Source organism: Nannobrachium achirus (genome assembly GCF_963921795.1).
Source record: "Nannobrachium achirus genome assembly, chromosome: 16".
In the NCBI taxonomy this organism is placed as follows: Eukaryota; Metazoa; Chordata; class Actinopteri; order Myctophiformes; family Myctophidae; genus Nannobrachium; species Nannobrachium achirus.
Window position 1 is genome coordinate 16,694,138 of NC_137823.1, and position 15,808 is coordinate 16,709,945.

The following is a 15,808-nucleotide window of genomic DNA, read 5'->3' on the forward strand; positions in this document are numbered from 1 at the left end:
AGATGTCTTCCGCTCGAGTCAAAGCACGCGTGTAAGCAAGTTGCATGTCTTCAAACAAAACGAGGCATGACTTATGCCCGTTTAAAGTTTGAATTTTCAAACGCTTCGTATAGCGCCCCCCTTTGGCCGATTGGAATAAAATTGGTTTCAGTGATACTTTGACTAACCCTCTACATCTTTGCCAAATGTCATGAACGTGGAACTTTGCATGTATGATTTAGAGGCAGAAGAATAATTTGCATAAAACCACAATATCTATTGAATTATTAAAAAAATATATTTCACTTTAAAAGAAATCCGACCAGACAGTTTGACCGTATTGGTCCAAAGTTCATGTGAAAAAAGTTTTGTGCGCGTAACGCGAAAATCCCAGGAGGAGATAGATTTTTACTGTTTTTCATATAATTCAAAATTCTGGGGGATCTATAGGTCAGAGGTTAAAAGTCAGGGCGTAACAGTTGTTCGGCATGAGGAGACGCATACATGTATACAGGTTTCATGGCTGTACTTAAAACAGAGCATGATCTATACCTGTTCAAAGTGCGCACTTTCGAAGGCTTCCTACAGCGCCACCATTTGGCCGATTTGAATAAAATTGGTTTCAGTGATACTTTGACTAACCCTCTACATCTTTGCCAAATGCCATGAACGTGTAACTTTGCATGTATGATTTAGAGGCAGAAGAATAATTTGCATAAAACCGCAATATCTATTGAATTATTAAAAAAATATATTTCTCTTTAAAAGAAATCCGACCAGACAGTTTGACCGTATTGGTCCAAAGTTCATGTGAAAAAAGTTTTGTGCGCGTTATGCAAAAATCCCAGGAGGAGATAGATTTTTACTGTTTTTCATATAATTCAAAATTCTGGGGGATCTAAAGGTCAGAGGTCAAAAGTTAGAGGGTAAAAGTTGTTCGGCATGAGGAGACGCATAAGTGTATACAGGTTTCATGGCTGTATGTATAACACAGCATGAGCTATACCTGTTCAAAGTTCGCACTTTCGAAGGCTTCCTACAGCGCCACCATTTGGCCGATTGCTGTAAAAAATAATAGCACACTTCGCCACTGTAAACTGAACACATTGATGTTTTTATTTTCATTTTCTCACTAAGTATGTAGGAGTAGAAAGGAACCGAAATCCCGTCTACTGTCTGATAGATAAACTAGAAAAATATTGTTCCTTCGAAACAATTGTGGGCTCGCTTCAAGCCGGAAAACAATGGCTATAAAAGTACAAAACGTCAAGATCGCAGGCAGTGCTCTCTTTGACGTTACTGACGTCAAAGATTGGTCCATTTTGTTCCAAAAATGTGTTGTGCAAAAGTTGACCCGCTGGTGGCGCTATAACAGGCCAATGTAAGAAGGGTGGTATCTGTTCCTTGACCTATTGGGAATGTGCTTGCAAGATTTCACGCACATTGCAGGCTGTGTTCATGATTTGAGGTGTTTTTGGCTTTGGCCACTTTATCGCTGCTTGCAGCTATATTCATTATTTTTATTTTTTTTGTGTGTGTTTGCACTTCATAGGCATATTAGATAAAGGTCCTTAGATTGTGTGTAGAATGTTTCATGCAAATTGCAAAAAGAAATCCTAACTGGTTTAAGCGTTTCACAAACTGCTCAAAATGATATAGCGCCCCCCTTTGGCCAATTGGGGTAAGATTGGTTTTAGTGATATTTGGACTAACACTCTACATCTTTGCCAAATGCCATGAACATGTTACTTTGCATGTATGATTTAGAGGCAGAAGAATAATTTGCATAAAACTGCAATATTCATTGAATTTATTTAAAAAAGCATGTTTCAATTTTAAAGAAATCCGATCTGACAGATCTTTAGATATTGGTCCAAAGTTCATGTAAAAAAAGTTTTGTGCACATGACGCGAAAATTCCAGAATAAAAGCGTGTTTAAGCGTTTTACAAACTGCTCAAAATGGCGGAAAATGTAAGGGCGGAGCTTACTTAACAAAGACACAGATGTCTTCCGCTTGAGTCAAAGCACGCGTGTAAGCAAGTTGCGTGTCTTCAAATGAAACGAGTCATGACTTATGCCCGTTTGAAATTTGAATTTTCAAACGCTTTGTATAGCGCCCCCCTTTGGCCGATTGGAATAAAATTGGTTTTAGTGATACTTTGACTAACCCTCTACATCTTTGCCAAATGCCATGAATATACTTGAATATACTTGCCATGAATATACTTGATATAGTATAGCATAGTATAGAAATAATGACAACATCTAAAGTGTGCTCGCCTTACAGGCGAGCCCACAATAATGACAATATCTAAAGTGTGCTCGCCTTATAGGCGAGCCCACAACTAGAAAAATATTGTTCCTTCGAAACAATTGTGGGCTCGCTTCTAGCCAGAAAACAATGGCTATAAAAGTACAAAATGTCAAGATCGCAGGCAGTGCTCTCTTTGACGTTACTGACGTCAAAGATTGGTCCATTTTTTCCAAAAATGTTATGCAAAAGTTGACCCGCTGGTGGCGCTATAACAGGCCAATGATAGAAGGGTGGTATCTGTTCCTTGACCTATTGGGAATGTGCTTGCAAGATTTCACGCACATCCCAGGCTGTGTTCATGATTTGAGGTGTTTTTGGCTTTGGCCACTTTATCGCTGCTTGCAGCTATATTTATTATTATTATTTTATTGTATGCACTTCATAGGCATGTTAAATAAAGGTCCTTAGATTGCGTGTAGAATGTTTCATGCAAATTGCTAAAAAGAAATCCTAGAATAAAAACGGTTTTAAGCGTTTCACAAACTGCTCAAAATGATATAGCGCCCCCCTTTGGCCAATTGGGGTATGATTGGTTTTAGTGATATTTGGAATAACACTCTACATCTTTGCCAAATGCCATGAACATGCTACGTTGTATGTATGATTTAGAGGCAGAAGAATAATTTGCATAAAACTGCAATATTCATTGAATTATTTAAAAAAGCATGTTTCAATTTTAAAGAAATCCGATCTGACAGATCTTTAGATATCGGTCCAAAGTTCACGTAAAAAAAGTTTTGTGCACGTGACGTGAAAATTTCAGAATAAAAGCGGGTTTACGCGTTTTACAAACTGCTCAAATTGGCGGAAAATCTAAGGGCGGAGCTTACTTAACAACGACACAGATGTCTTCCGCTCGAGTCAAAGCACGCGTGTAACAAGTTGCATGTCTTCAAACGAAATGAGTCAAGACTTATGCCCGTTTGAAGTTTGAATTTTCAAACGCTTCGTATAGCGCCCCCCTTTGGCCAATTGGAATAAGATTGGTTTCAGTGATATTTGGACTAACCCTCTACATGTTTGCCAAATGCCATGAAAGTAACACTTTGCATGTTTGATTTAGAGGCAGAATAATAATTTGCATAAAACCGCAATATGAATTGAATTATTAAAAATTAATGGTTTAACGTACAAACTTCTCACCACATAGACTGTATAGGTATTGGTCCAAAGTTCATGTGAAAAAAGTTTTGTGCACTTGACGCGAAAATCCCAGGAGGAGATAGATTTTTACTGTTTTTCATATAATTCCGAATTGTGGGAGACCTAAAGGTCAGAGGTCAAAAGAGGGTAAAAGTTGTTCGGCATGAGGAGACGCATAAGTGTATACAGGTTTCATGGCTGTATGTATAACACAGCATGAGCTATACCTGTTCAAAGATCGCACTTTCGAAGGCTTCCTACAGCGCCACCATTTGGCCGATTGCTGTAAAAAATAATAGCACACTTCGCCACTGTAAGCTGAACACATTGATGTTTTTATTTTCATTTTCTCACTAAGTATGTAGGAGTAGAAAGGAACCGAAGTTTTGAGGAGAACTTGATATAGTATGACTGACTGCCTGCCTGATAGATAAATAATGACAATATCTAAAGTGTGCTCGCCTTATAGGCGAGCCCACAATAATTCACTGGATGTGCAATGTATCTAGAATATATGAAAGTTTCAAGAAATATATAAAAGTTTCAAGAAAATGTACTTTTACACAATATTTTATTTTTTAGGTGGATCTGTATAGCACTTGACTCATGTACATTTATAGATGTACACTTAGCATTCGAATCAAAATGTTTGGTTGGAGCACCTGTATTGCTCTGTTAGATCTGTAAAAAAGAACATAAAACAAACATGAAACACTGAATTTGTGCCGTTTTGCCACGGCTTTTACAGCTTCAGTGCACCTTGGCATAGAATAGGTAAGGGATAACATCTCGCTCAGTGGTGATTATCGAGTGATAGGAGCCTGACAGGTTGATATGCCACCGATGCGGAAGCGGAGGTGGCATATCAACCTGAAGGGCTTATTACCCGGCTACTCAATAACATTAATAATTTGACTCAAAACTAAAAACATGTTTACAGACTGCTGAAAGTGTTCCACAAGTGTTGCGCTGGGCGTCCCCTCCCCAGCGCAACACGTCGCCTTGGAAAACAAGGAAGTGCTGATCAAATAGAATCCATTTTCTGATACTGCATCGTCTATTTCTCTCTTAAAATATTTTTAAAACGTTCTTGAGAGCAACGTTTAGTTTTAAATGATGCTGTGTGTTTGTTTACATGGCTGCCATGTTGGATACAGCACTAAATTCACGCAGCGCAGCCTGAATGCAGCAGGTGCTCTGAGCCTTTGATTAGGCAGCAGTCCGTTATAGAGCGGAGCGGTCATTATTCACATATAATTCACCGCTGATTTCAGCGCTCGACCAATCAGAATCAAGCATTCAACCAAGCCGGGTAATAATCTGTACTATTATTCTCTGGAAGTCTACTGGAGGGATGGATCACCATTCTAACTCATTGGGTGATTTGATGACTGTGGTGGAGAATGCAGTCTAACACGTCTGTCCGAAATCTATGAACTGGGTTACGTGACTGTGAACACATGACATAATGTTTCACATACTTTTCATACTCATGGAATGATTCAGTGACCCCTGTGTCCAGCAGATGGGGGTGTTGTCTTCCTGGAATGTTTCATCACAGGATGAAGACGACTCACTCAAAAATAACTCAAGTTAATGGGACAAGTGCAAGTGGGAGAAAAGCATCGCAGGATGCTTTCTTTACAGTGCACTAATCAGTGGTTCTCAAACATCTTTGGCTCAGGGCACCCCTGTCAATAACCTTTTCATCCATGACACCTCTGAATTACATTGTTACTGTTATTTTACAGTACCTTATAATTTATGTCAAATATGTAAAACCTTCCTCCTAAGATAAAGTATGTCACGAAGAAAACTGATTATCTATCTGATCCGTTTTCTTACTTTTTTATCATTTTCAAAAATATAATAATGTAACTTTTAATAATTTATAATCACCCACTATGAGAAACCCTGAACTCATGCACTAAGCATCACGGTCATCGAATGACTTTCCAATCCCTGTTTCTTAATGACGTTCACATGAATGCAGATGTTACTTTAGTCACTGTTCTTGGAAACTGAAGCTCCTGGACCGTGCCATGTAATGACCCCTCTTTAATGGTCACTTAGATATCGATGTCATCTGGGCCTTCTCATCATTTGTATTCGTGCCACGGTGCATAATAGAATTTCAATTGCCTTCATTATGCTTCTCACCTCATTTATTTAGGGTTTTCTTTTAATTTATCACCCGCCCGTATATAAATTATTGATATTAATATATCTAAAACCAGATTCCATGTGTTTCCATATGCCAGTTTATGCGTACATGCTTTGACAGTGTTTCCTGGCAATTTTCTTTCTCTGGATATTCATAAATAGTTAGTATTCTAATGTACCTTATTTAGGGCTAGGCAAATAACCAAAAGTATATTGAATCAATATGTAGAACTAATAACTGACTTAATAATGAAGCACTTTTCTATCCTTATATATCAACAAATTGACACCAAAACGATTTGTCTCATCACGCACTCAACCCTGTATAGTACCGTATTTTCCGGACTATAAGGCGCACTTAAAAGCCTTTAATTTTCTCAAAAAACTACAGTGCGCCTTATAGTCCAGTGCACCTTATATATGGATCATTCATTGACATTGACATTCCCTTTAGCACAGCTCCATCTGTTGGATGCATAACGCAACGGTAGCGTCTATTATGTGCGCCTTATAGTCCAGTGTGCCTTATATATGAAAACAGTTCGAAAATAGACCATTCATTGACAGTGCGCCTTATAGTCCGGTGCGCCTTATAGTCTGGAAAATACTTGTACTTGTACAATGGCGGCATACACAAATAGTAAAAATAGCCGAACTGCAAGCTCACAACGCTTTGCATCGCGAGATTCGCGACACGTTGTGAGCTTGTAGATCTGATCTTTTAACTTTATATGTTTTTTATAGCTCATTAATCTGAATCGAGGCAAAGGTTTGAAGTGATGGTGATGAGACTGAAGTCACACGGACAGATTGAGTAAACTCTTGTCTCTCTGTAGGAGTATGAGAACCAGAGCAGCCCAGAGGCCAGGCTGGTGAAACAGTTTGACCTTCTGGAGATGATCCTCCAAGCCCACGAGTACGAGCAGATAGAGGGAGCGCCTGGGAGACTGCAGGAGTTCTTTGATTCCACCAACGGTGAGGCGTGTCTCTCTGCCGTATCTGTCCCGTTCTGAACACTAGCCGTTCTGTCCCTGTCAGCATCATCTTTTCTTTTCTGTTTGTCCTTCTCATTCTTTTTCTCTCTGTTAAAAACCTTGTGCGTTCCTTTCTGTATCTCTAGTCTCGCAGAGCCGTTACAGCAATGGTGGATCATGGAAGCAAAGAATATCCATATGTATAATAATGAATTAAATCACTTGCGGCCAAAACCAACTTGCAGTTGATTTGTAATTTGTTTTGGTGTGCTCAGAGACGAGAATGGCCGATTGCAATTTGGCAAATAACATTTGCCATTGGGTTCCAAACACCACTCTGTATAGTTACAAACTTTGAATCCTCATAGTGGGTGTTGATTAAGCCTGCACGCTACATAAACCACATGACCTGTAGTGTTTGCGTCCCCTCATTGACTCAACTCTTTCTAGAAGTCAATGGCTCTGTGAGATGAATAAGAGATCCCCGCTTATAATGCATCTGCTGACATCTAAAGTCATTGTAGCAGCGAGAACAGATGCTAACAAATGCCTGCTTTTTAAATGCCTGGGGCGACAGTGGCTCAGGGGTAGAGTTGCCGTCTTAGAACACGGAGGGTTCCTGAAGTGTTCCCAGTTCGATCCCAGGCTCCCCCAGAGTTAGTGTCGAAGTATCCTTGAGCAGGACTCTGAACCCCTAGTTGCTCCCGGTGAGCAGGTCGGTGCCTTGCATGGTTTCCTCTGCCATCAGTGTATGTGTGTGTGAACGGGTGAATGCAATGCACAATCTCTGTAAAGCGCCTTGGATAAAGGCGTTATATAAATGCACCATTTACCATTTACCTGCTACTTTGAAAATGACACCACCAGCCCGATATAAAGGGTCGTCCTAAAGACGTTTATAGTGTTTATTTTTGAATTGTTTCCACACAATTTTCGCATCTACATTACATTTACCTATGTCAACAGATAATGTTTTTTATTGTCATTTCTGAAAATATTTTAAAACATGTCGCCAGGTTGAAAATTGTTGTTGACTTGTGATGATATTTTCTGTGCTGTTCTTAGGTCGCTTCCAGCACCCAGACGTGGTCCAGCTGGTCAGCTGTCTGAACCAGGAGAGGACAGAGCACATGAGCAGAGCAGACGACGCAAAGCATTCTGGGAACGTGGAGCCCGCCAGTACCAACACGGAGTACACAGAACCACCACACACTGACTGACTTCTCTGCCAAATATAAAAAGGCTTTATGGGAAGATGCCTACCTTAATGTGAGTATAATAGCCTATAGTGCCAACGGTGACGTAATGGACCGTTTGTCAGCCTTCTGATTGGTCCCTGAGACTCCCTGACTGGCCAACCAGAAAAAATCATTCACTATTTGCTATCGGGAGTGGAGTTATGCAGTGGGAGAACGTTGCTTCAGGCTTTCAACTCGGTGCGCACTGCGAGGCACGGCGAGCGTGCAGTACGGCGCCGCGAGCTGATAGCGATTTCGATCATTATAATGAATAAGCTTCAACAAACTAGTTAACATGGACCTTATCAATGTAATTAAGAGTTTCGATTGGGTACATATATTTTAAATGGGCAGAATTACGAAAGCCAGCCTATTATGTGAGTAGAACTATAGGCTCGCGGTCATCTTCCTACCCAAGATGCACTGCGCTTTCTAAGGCTATTTCTCTCCTCTGTCTGATCCAGAGGATTAAACTAATTAAAACATATATTTTCGGGGGAAAACTACTGTTTTGCTATGTAACTACTGTACTTTTTTTCTTCCCTTTTTATTAATATCACGTAGATGTGTTTTTTTTGCCTTCAACATATTTTTTTTCTCCAAAATGATGATTGAAAAATAGGGGTCGTATTATAATCGGAGTCGTAAAATATTCGGGCTCATACGGTATTAAGTGCTATTATTATAGTTTAGCTGACATTGACATTTTCATATAGGGGTTCCGGGATCCACAGGCTAATGAGTCACCCCATCTCACCTCCTCCAGTGAGGAAGAGGAAGAGGAGGAGCCGGAGGAAGATGAGGAGCCGACTCCTTCTGGTAATCCTACTCTGTTACATATTGTAGATTGTAATTAAAGAAAAGAAAAAGTGAGTGTTAAAATGTTTGCATTTGCTTTGTTCTATTGTTTTATCGCGTTTACTGTGCTAAAATGTGTGGCATGCGTACCCATGGGGGCATGCGTACAAGTAGCTAAATATGCCTTTTTAGACACACTAAGCCAGCAGTTTCTTTATTGCTATTTACAGTAACACTACTAGCCCGCATAAGTCACATCGAACCATGAGGGGTTGCGTTGTATCTTGGGAATCTTGGGCCTATCCTGTGTAAAATGACATATTCAGCCACTTGTACGCATGCCCCCAAACACTGAAATAAGAATCTCTAAAACAATCAAATTTGTCCTTTAAAGAGAACATTTTTCTTTATAAGGAGCCAGGAGTTCAGGTGTGTTACTACATTAAATGTGCTTTTGAGCAGGATAAACTAGATTATAAGTTCTTGTTAGGACGTGTGGTATAGGTTTCCAAAGAAGATTTAATATTCTAAAGGCTGGTATATTAACTCATTGAATGCCATTTCAAGATGGCCCCCAAGTACCAGACTGCCACTATCCTAGATTTCTAGTGCACGGATCAATTTTTAGTGCACGGATCGTGCACGCCCATGCACCATATATGCATCATATGTGTAGTACTTTTTAACAGCTTTCAAACAAAAGAATCCGCTTGGAAATCCGTTCAGGCCTTCATGAGTTACAAGCCTTCAAAGTCAGACAAAACAAACACTGCCACCTTCCTAAATTTCGAGTGCACGGATCAATCTTTTGTGCACGGATCGTGCACGCCCATGCACCATATATGCATTATATGTGTAGTACTTTTTAAAAGCTTTCAAACAAAAAAATACGCTTGGAAATCCGTTCAGGCCTTCATGAGTTACAAGCCTTCAAAGTCAGACAAAACAGCCATTTTTGACATTTTGAAAGATGTGTTTGTTATGGGGCTAAACATGCAATTTCACAATTGTGATCATGCCTAATACATTTGAGGCATTTTTAGAAATTTTTTTATAAAAAAAAATTTTTGAAAAAAAAAAAAAATTTTTTTTTTTTTTTTTTTTTTTCAAAATGGCTTCCAACTCGGGAAACTCGGGCTGTGGCAGCCTGGGAGTACTGCAATAACTCGTGAAACTCGTGCCTTGGCAGTCAATGAGTTAAGTGCTATTGGTTAAAACAAGAAAAAAGCTTTAGCATATTCAATAAATATGAAATCATGTGAATGATTGTATGTGGATTTCTATAATTACCATAATAACAATACGTTAACATAATTGATGTTTTGGGGTTTCATGGCTCTACATCATTGTTATACAGTATCTATTTTGTGACACAAGTAAGGCCATAATGAATGAATAATGTACAATGGCGGCATACACAAATAGTAAAAATAGCCGAACTGCAAGCTCACAACGCTTTGCATCGCGAGATTCGCGACACGTTGTGAGCTTGTAGATCTGATCTTTTAACTTTATATGTTTTTTATAGCTCATTAATCTGAATCGAGGCAAAGGTTTGAAGTGATGGTGATGAGACTGAAGTCACACGGACAGATTGAGTAAACTCTTGTCTCTCTGTAGGAGTATGAGAACCAGAGCAGCCCAGAGGCCAGGCTGGTGAAACAGTTTGACCTTCTGGAGATGATCCTCCAAGCCCACGAGTACGAGCAGATAGAGGGAGCGCCTGGGAGACTGCAGGAGTTCTTTGATTCCACCAACGGTGAGGCGTGTGTCTCTCTGCCGTATCTGACCCGTTCTGAACACTAGCCGTTCTGTCCCTGTCAGCATCATCTTTTCTTTTCTGTTTGTCCTTCTCATTCTTTTTCTCTCTGTTAAAAACCTTGTGCGTTCCTTTCTGTATCTCTAGTCTCGCAGAGCCGTTACAGCAATGGTGGATCATGGAAGCAAAGAATATCCATATGTATAATAATGAATTAAATCACTTGCGGCCAAAACCAACTTGCAGTTGATTTGTAATTTGTTTTGGTGTGCTCAGAGACGAGAATGGCCGATTGCAATTTGGCAAATAACATTTGCCATTGGGTTCCAAACACCACTCTGTATAGTTACAAACTTTGAATCCTCATAGTGGGTGTTGATTAAGCCTGCACGCTACATAAACCACATGACCTGTAGTGTTTGCGTCCCCTCATTGACTCAACTCTTTCTAGAAGTCAATGGCTCTGTGAGATGAATAAGAGATCCCCGCTTACCAATGCATCTGCTGACATCTAAAGTCATTGTAGCAGCGAGAACAGATGCTAACAAATGCCTGCTTTTTAAATGCCTGGGGCGACAGTGGCTCAGGGGTAGAGTTGCCGTCTTAGAACACGGAGGGTTCCTGAAGTGTTCCCAGTTCGATCCCAGGCTCCCCCAGAGTTAGTGTCGAAGTATCCTTGAGCAGGACTCTGAACCCCTAGTTGCTCCCGGTGAGCAGGTCGGTGCCTTGCATGGTTTCCTCTGCCATCAGTGTATGTGTGTGTGAATGGGTGAATGCAATGCACAATCTCTGTAAAGCGCCTTGGATAAAGGCGTTATATAAATGCACCATTTACCATTTACCTGCTACTTTGAAAATGACACCACCAGCCCGATATAAAGGGTCGTCCTAAAGACGTTTATAGTGTTTATTTTTGAATTGTTTCCACACAATTTTCGCATCTACATTACATTTACCTATGTCAACAGATAATATTTTTTTTTGTCATTTCTGAAAATATTTTAAAACATGTCGCCAGGTTGAAAATTGTTGTTGACTTGTGATGATATTTTCTGTGCTGTTCTTAGGTCGCTTCCAGCACCCAGACGTGGTCCAGCTGGTCAGCTGTCTGAACCAGGAGAGGACAGAGCACATGAGCAGAGCAGACGACGCAAAGCAACTCTGCCAAATATAAAAAGGCTTCATGGGAAGATGCCTACCTTAATGTGAGTATAATAGCCTATAGTGCCAACGGTGACGTAATGGACCGTTTGTCAGCCTTCTGATTGGTCCCTGAGACTCCCTGACTGGCCAACCAGAAAAAATCATTCACTATTTGCTATCGGGGGTGGAGTTATGCAGTGGGAGAACGTTGCTTCAGGCTTTCAACTCGGTGCGCACTGCGAGGCACGGCGAGCGTGCAGTACGGCGCCGCGAGCTGATAGCGATTTCGATCATTATAATGAATAAGCTTCAACAAACTAGTTAACATGGACCTTATCAATGTAATTAAGAGTTTCGATTGGGTACATATATTTTAAATGGGCAGAATTACGAAAGCCAGCCTATTATGTGAGTAGAACTATAGGCTCGCGGTCATCTTCCTACCCAAGATGCACTGCGCTTTCTAAGGCTATTTCTCTCCTCTGTCTGATCCAGAGGATTAAACTAATTAAAACATATATTTTCGGGGGAAAACTACTGTTTTGCTATGTAACTACTGTACTTTTTTTCTTCCCTTTTTATTAATATCACGTAGATGTGTTTTTTTTTGCCTTCAACATATTTTTTTTCTCCAAAATGATGATTGAAAAATAGGGGTCGTATTATAATCGGAGTCGTAAAATATTTGGGCTCATACGGTATTAAGTGCTATTATTATAGTTTAGCTGACATTGACATTTTCATATAGGGGTTCCGGGATCCACAGGCTAATGAGTCACCCCATCTCACCTCCTCCAGTGAGGAAGAGGAAGAGGAGGAGCCGGAGGAAGATGAGGAGCCGACTCCTTCTGGTAATCCTACTCTGTTACATATTGTAGATTGTAATTAAAGAAAAGAAAAAGTGAGTGTTAAAATGTTTGCATTTGCTTTGTTCTATTGTTTTATCGCGTTTACTGTGCTAAAATGTGTGGCATGCGTACCCATGGGGGCATGCGTACAAGTAGCTAAATATGCCTTTTTAGACACACTAAGCCAGCAGTTTCTTTATTGCTATTTACAGTAACACTACTAGCCTGCATAAGTCACATCGAACCATGAGGGGTTGCGTTGTATCTTGGGAATCTTGGGCCTATCCTGTGTAAAATGACATATTCAGCCACTTGTACGCATGCCCCCAAACACTGAAATAAGAATCTCTAAAACAATCAAATTTGTCCTTTAAAGAGAACATTTTTCTTTATAAGGAGCCAGGAGTTCAGGTGTGTTACTACATTAAATGTGCTTTTGAGCAGGATAAACTAGATTATAAGTTCTTGTTAGGACGTGTGGTATAGGTTTCCAAAGAAGATTTAATATTCTAAAGGCTGGTATATTAAGTGCTATTGGTTAAAACAAGAAAAAAGCTTTAGCATATTCAATAAATATGAAATCATGTGAATGATTGTATGTGGATTTCTATAATTACCATAATAACAATACGTTAACATAATTGATGTTTTGGGGTTTCATGGCTCTACATCATTGTTATACAGTATCTATTTTGTGACACAAGTAAGGCCATAATGAATGAATAATGTACAATGGCGGCATACACAAATAGTAAAAATAGCCGAACTGCAAGCTCACAACGCTTTGCATCGCGAGATTCGCGACACGTTGTGAGCTTGTAGATCTGATCTTTTAACTTTATATGTTTTTTATAGCTCATTAATCTGAATCGAGGCAAAGGTTTGAAGTGATGGTGATGAGACTGAAGTCACACGGACAGATTGAGTAAACTCTTGTCTCTCTGTAGGAGTATGAGAACCAGAGCAGCCCAGAGGCCAGGCTGGTGAAACAGTTTGACCTTCTGGAGATGATCCTCCAAGCCCACGAGTACGAGCAGATAGAGGGAGCGCCTGGGAGACTGCAGGAGTTCTTTGATTCCACCAACGGTGAGGCGTGTCTCTCTGCCGTATCTGTCCCGTTCTGAACACTAGCCGTTCTGTCCCTGTCAGCATCATCTTTTCTTTTCTGTTTGTCCTTCTCATTCTTTTTCTCTCTGTTAAAAACCTTGTGCGTTCCTTTCTGTATCTCTAGTCTCGCAGAGCCGTTACAGCAATGGTGGATCATGGAAGCAAAGAATATGCATATTACGTGCGCATCCCCCATCAAAAACTCATTCAAGTCACCCAGGGACCCGGATGCGCCTCCATTGGAGTCCATGTTAAAATAATTTACCGCGTTGCGGTAAAAGAAAAAAAAAAACAGAAATTCCACAGACACCACCATTGTTCATGGGTGAAAGCATCCTACTTTACCCTACGTTAACACAAATAAAATCCACGTAGAAAGTCTTAAACAGGCAATAGAAACGTCAACGTTTTGATTCCACCGACGTCCGACGCCATTTTGCGCGTGTAAACTTTATATTGAGGACTCGTAAAACTTTTCTGGGACCCATTTGAATGACCACCTGTGGGTCCCGGGACCCATTACATTGAAAACCTAGTAACATCACTGGTATAATAATGAATTAAATCACTTCAGTTGATTTGTAATTTGTTTTGGTGTGCTCAGAGACGAAAATGTCCGATTTCAATTTGGCAAATAACATTTGCCATTGGGTTCCAAACACCACTCTGTATAGTTACACACTTTGAATCCTCATAGTGGGTGTTGATTAAGCCTGCACGCTACATAAACCACATGACCTGTAGTGTTTGCGTCCCCTCATTGACTCAACTCTTTCTAGAAGTCAATGGCTCTGTGAGATGAATAAGAGATCCCCGCTTACCAATGCGTCTGCTGACATCTAAAGTCATTGTAGCAGCGAGAACAGATGCTAACAAATGCCTGCTTTTTAAATGCCTGGGGCGGCAGTGGCTCAGGGGTAGAGTTGCCGTCTTAGAACACGGAGGGTTCCTGAAGTGTTCCCAGTTCGATCCCAGGCTCCCCCAGAGTTAGTGTCGAAGTATCCTTGAGCAGGACTCTGAACCCCTAGTTGCTCCCGGTGAGCAGGTCGGTGCCTTGCATGGTTTCCTCTGCCATCAGTGTATGTGTGTGTGAATGGGTGAATGCAATGCACAATCTCTGTAAAGCGCCTTGGATAAAGGCGTTATATAAATGCACCATTTACCATTTACCTGCTACTTTGAAAATGACACCACCAGCCCGATATAAAGGGTCGTCCTAAAGACGTTTGTAGTGTTTATTTTTGAATTGTTTCCACACAATTTTCGCATCTACATTACATTTACCTATGTCAACAGATAATGTTTTTTTTTTGTCATTTCTGAAAATATTTTAAAACATGTCGCCAGGTTGAAAATTGTTGTTGACTTGTGATGATATTTTCTGTGCTGTTCTTAGGTCGCTTCCAGCACCCAGACGTGGTCCAGCTGGTCAGCTGTCTGAACCAGGAGAGGACAGAGCACATGAGCAGAGCAGACGACGCAAAGCATTCTGGGAACGTGGAGCCCGCCAGTACCAACACGGAGTACACAGAACCACCACACACTGACAGACACAGCTCCTGACTGACAGACACACACACACACACACACACACACACACACACACACACACACACACACACACACACACACACACACACACACAAACACACACACCATGTTTACATCGTCTTGTGCCAGGTGAAGACGCACATACGTTCAGTGCAGCACAGGTTTGACATAAAAATGCTGTACCCTTTGTTGAGTTGCTCCGACTCGTTTGGATGTTAAGGCGAACAGTGTTCGGCATGGAAGAAGAGGAAGTCGGCACACTGTTCCAAAGCTCCAGCGACAATTTTATTAACACAACGTTTCAACCCTTACGGGTCTTCATCAGGTATTCGGCAGTGTTCGGCAGCCTTATCATTGGCTATGCCTAGGAAACCATCTCTGAAGCGGCACCTTTTCTCTTATATGCCATCCTGGGATTCGCCCTGTCTAAAGCTATGGGTCTATCAGGGTTTCCTGCAGGAAAAAGTCTTGACCAGGGGGGGATCTCATGGCGCAAGTGCAAAGTGCGTGACCCGGACATTTTTGATAATTAATAAATCTCCACACAGAGCCATGGCGAGGAGTTTAAAGAAACGTTTTGATGGGATTGTGGAGGACATGACCTCATTGATGCTCCGCAACAATGCCATGATGAGGAGCTCTTGTGTGGCCAAGTACGGCCAAGACTTCTCTGCCAAATATAAAAAGGCTTTATGGGAAGATGCCTACCTTAATGTGAGTACCTATGTCAACAGATAATGTTTTTTTTTGTCATTTCTGAAAATATTTTAAAACATGTCGCCAGGTTGAA

At 40.8% G+C, this 15,808-nt stretch overlaps 2 protein-coding genes across 2 annotated transcripts in view; both read left to right on the plus strand.

The window, feature by feature from the left end:
* The window catches only part of LOC308300304 (5'-deoxynucleotidase HDDC2-like), a gene marked incomplete at its 3' end in the record, with an annotated part of 28,834 nt that extends 16,025 nt beyond the window's left edge, over positions 1 to 12,809 (plus strand). Inside the window, exons 7-13 of the mRNA XM_080744122.1 lie at positions 6,437 to 6,575; positions 7,640 to 7,753; positions 8,579 to 8,631; positions 10,231 to 10,369; positions 11,437 to 11,524; positions 12,311 to 12,363; positions 12,805 to 12,809. Coding sequence (XP_080600248.1) covers positions 6,437 to 6,575; positions 7,640 to 7,753; positions 8,579 to 8,631; positions 10,231 to 10,369; positions 11,437 to 11,524; positions 12,311 to 12,363; positions 12,805 to 12,809 — 591 coding nt within the window. The remainder of the gene's footprint in view (positions 1 to 6,436; positions 6,576 to 7,639; positions 7,754 to 8,578; positions 8,632 to 10,230; positions 10,370 to 11,436; positions 11,525 to 12,310; positions 12,364 to 12,804) is intronic.
* Positions 1 to 15,030, plus strand: part of LOC308300841 (5'-deoxynucleotidase HDDC2-like) — a gene marked incomplete at its 3' end in the record, with an annotated part of 59,387 nt that extends 44,357 nt beyond the window's left edge. Inside the window, exons 5-6 of the mRNA XM_080744738.1 lie at positions 13,308 to 13,446; positions 14,864 to 15,030. Of these exons, the coding sequence (XP_080600864.1) occupies positions 13,308 to 13,446; positions 14,864 to 15,030 (306 nt within the window). The remainder of the gene's footprint in view (positions 1 to 13,307; positions 13,447 to 14,863) is intronic.
* Positions 15,031 to 15,808: the final 778 nt, after the last annotated feature.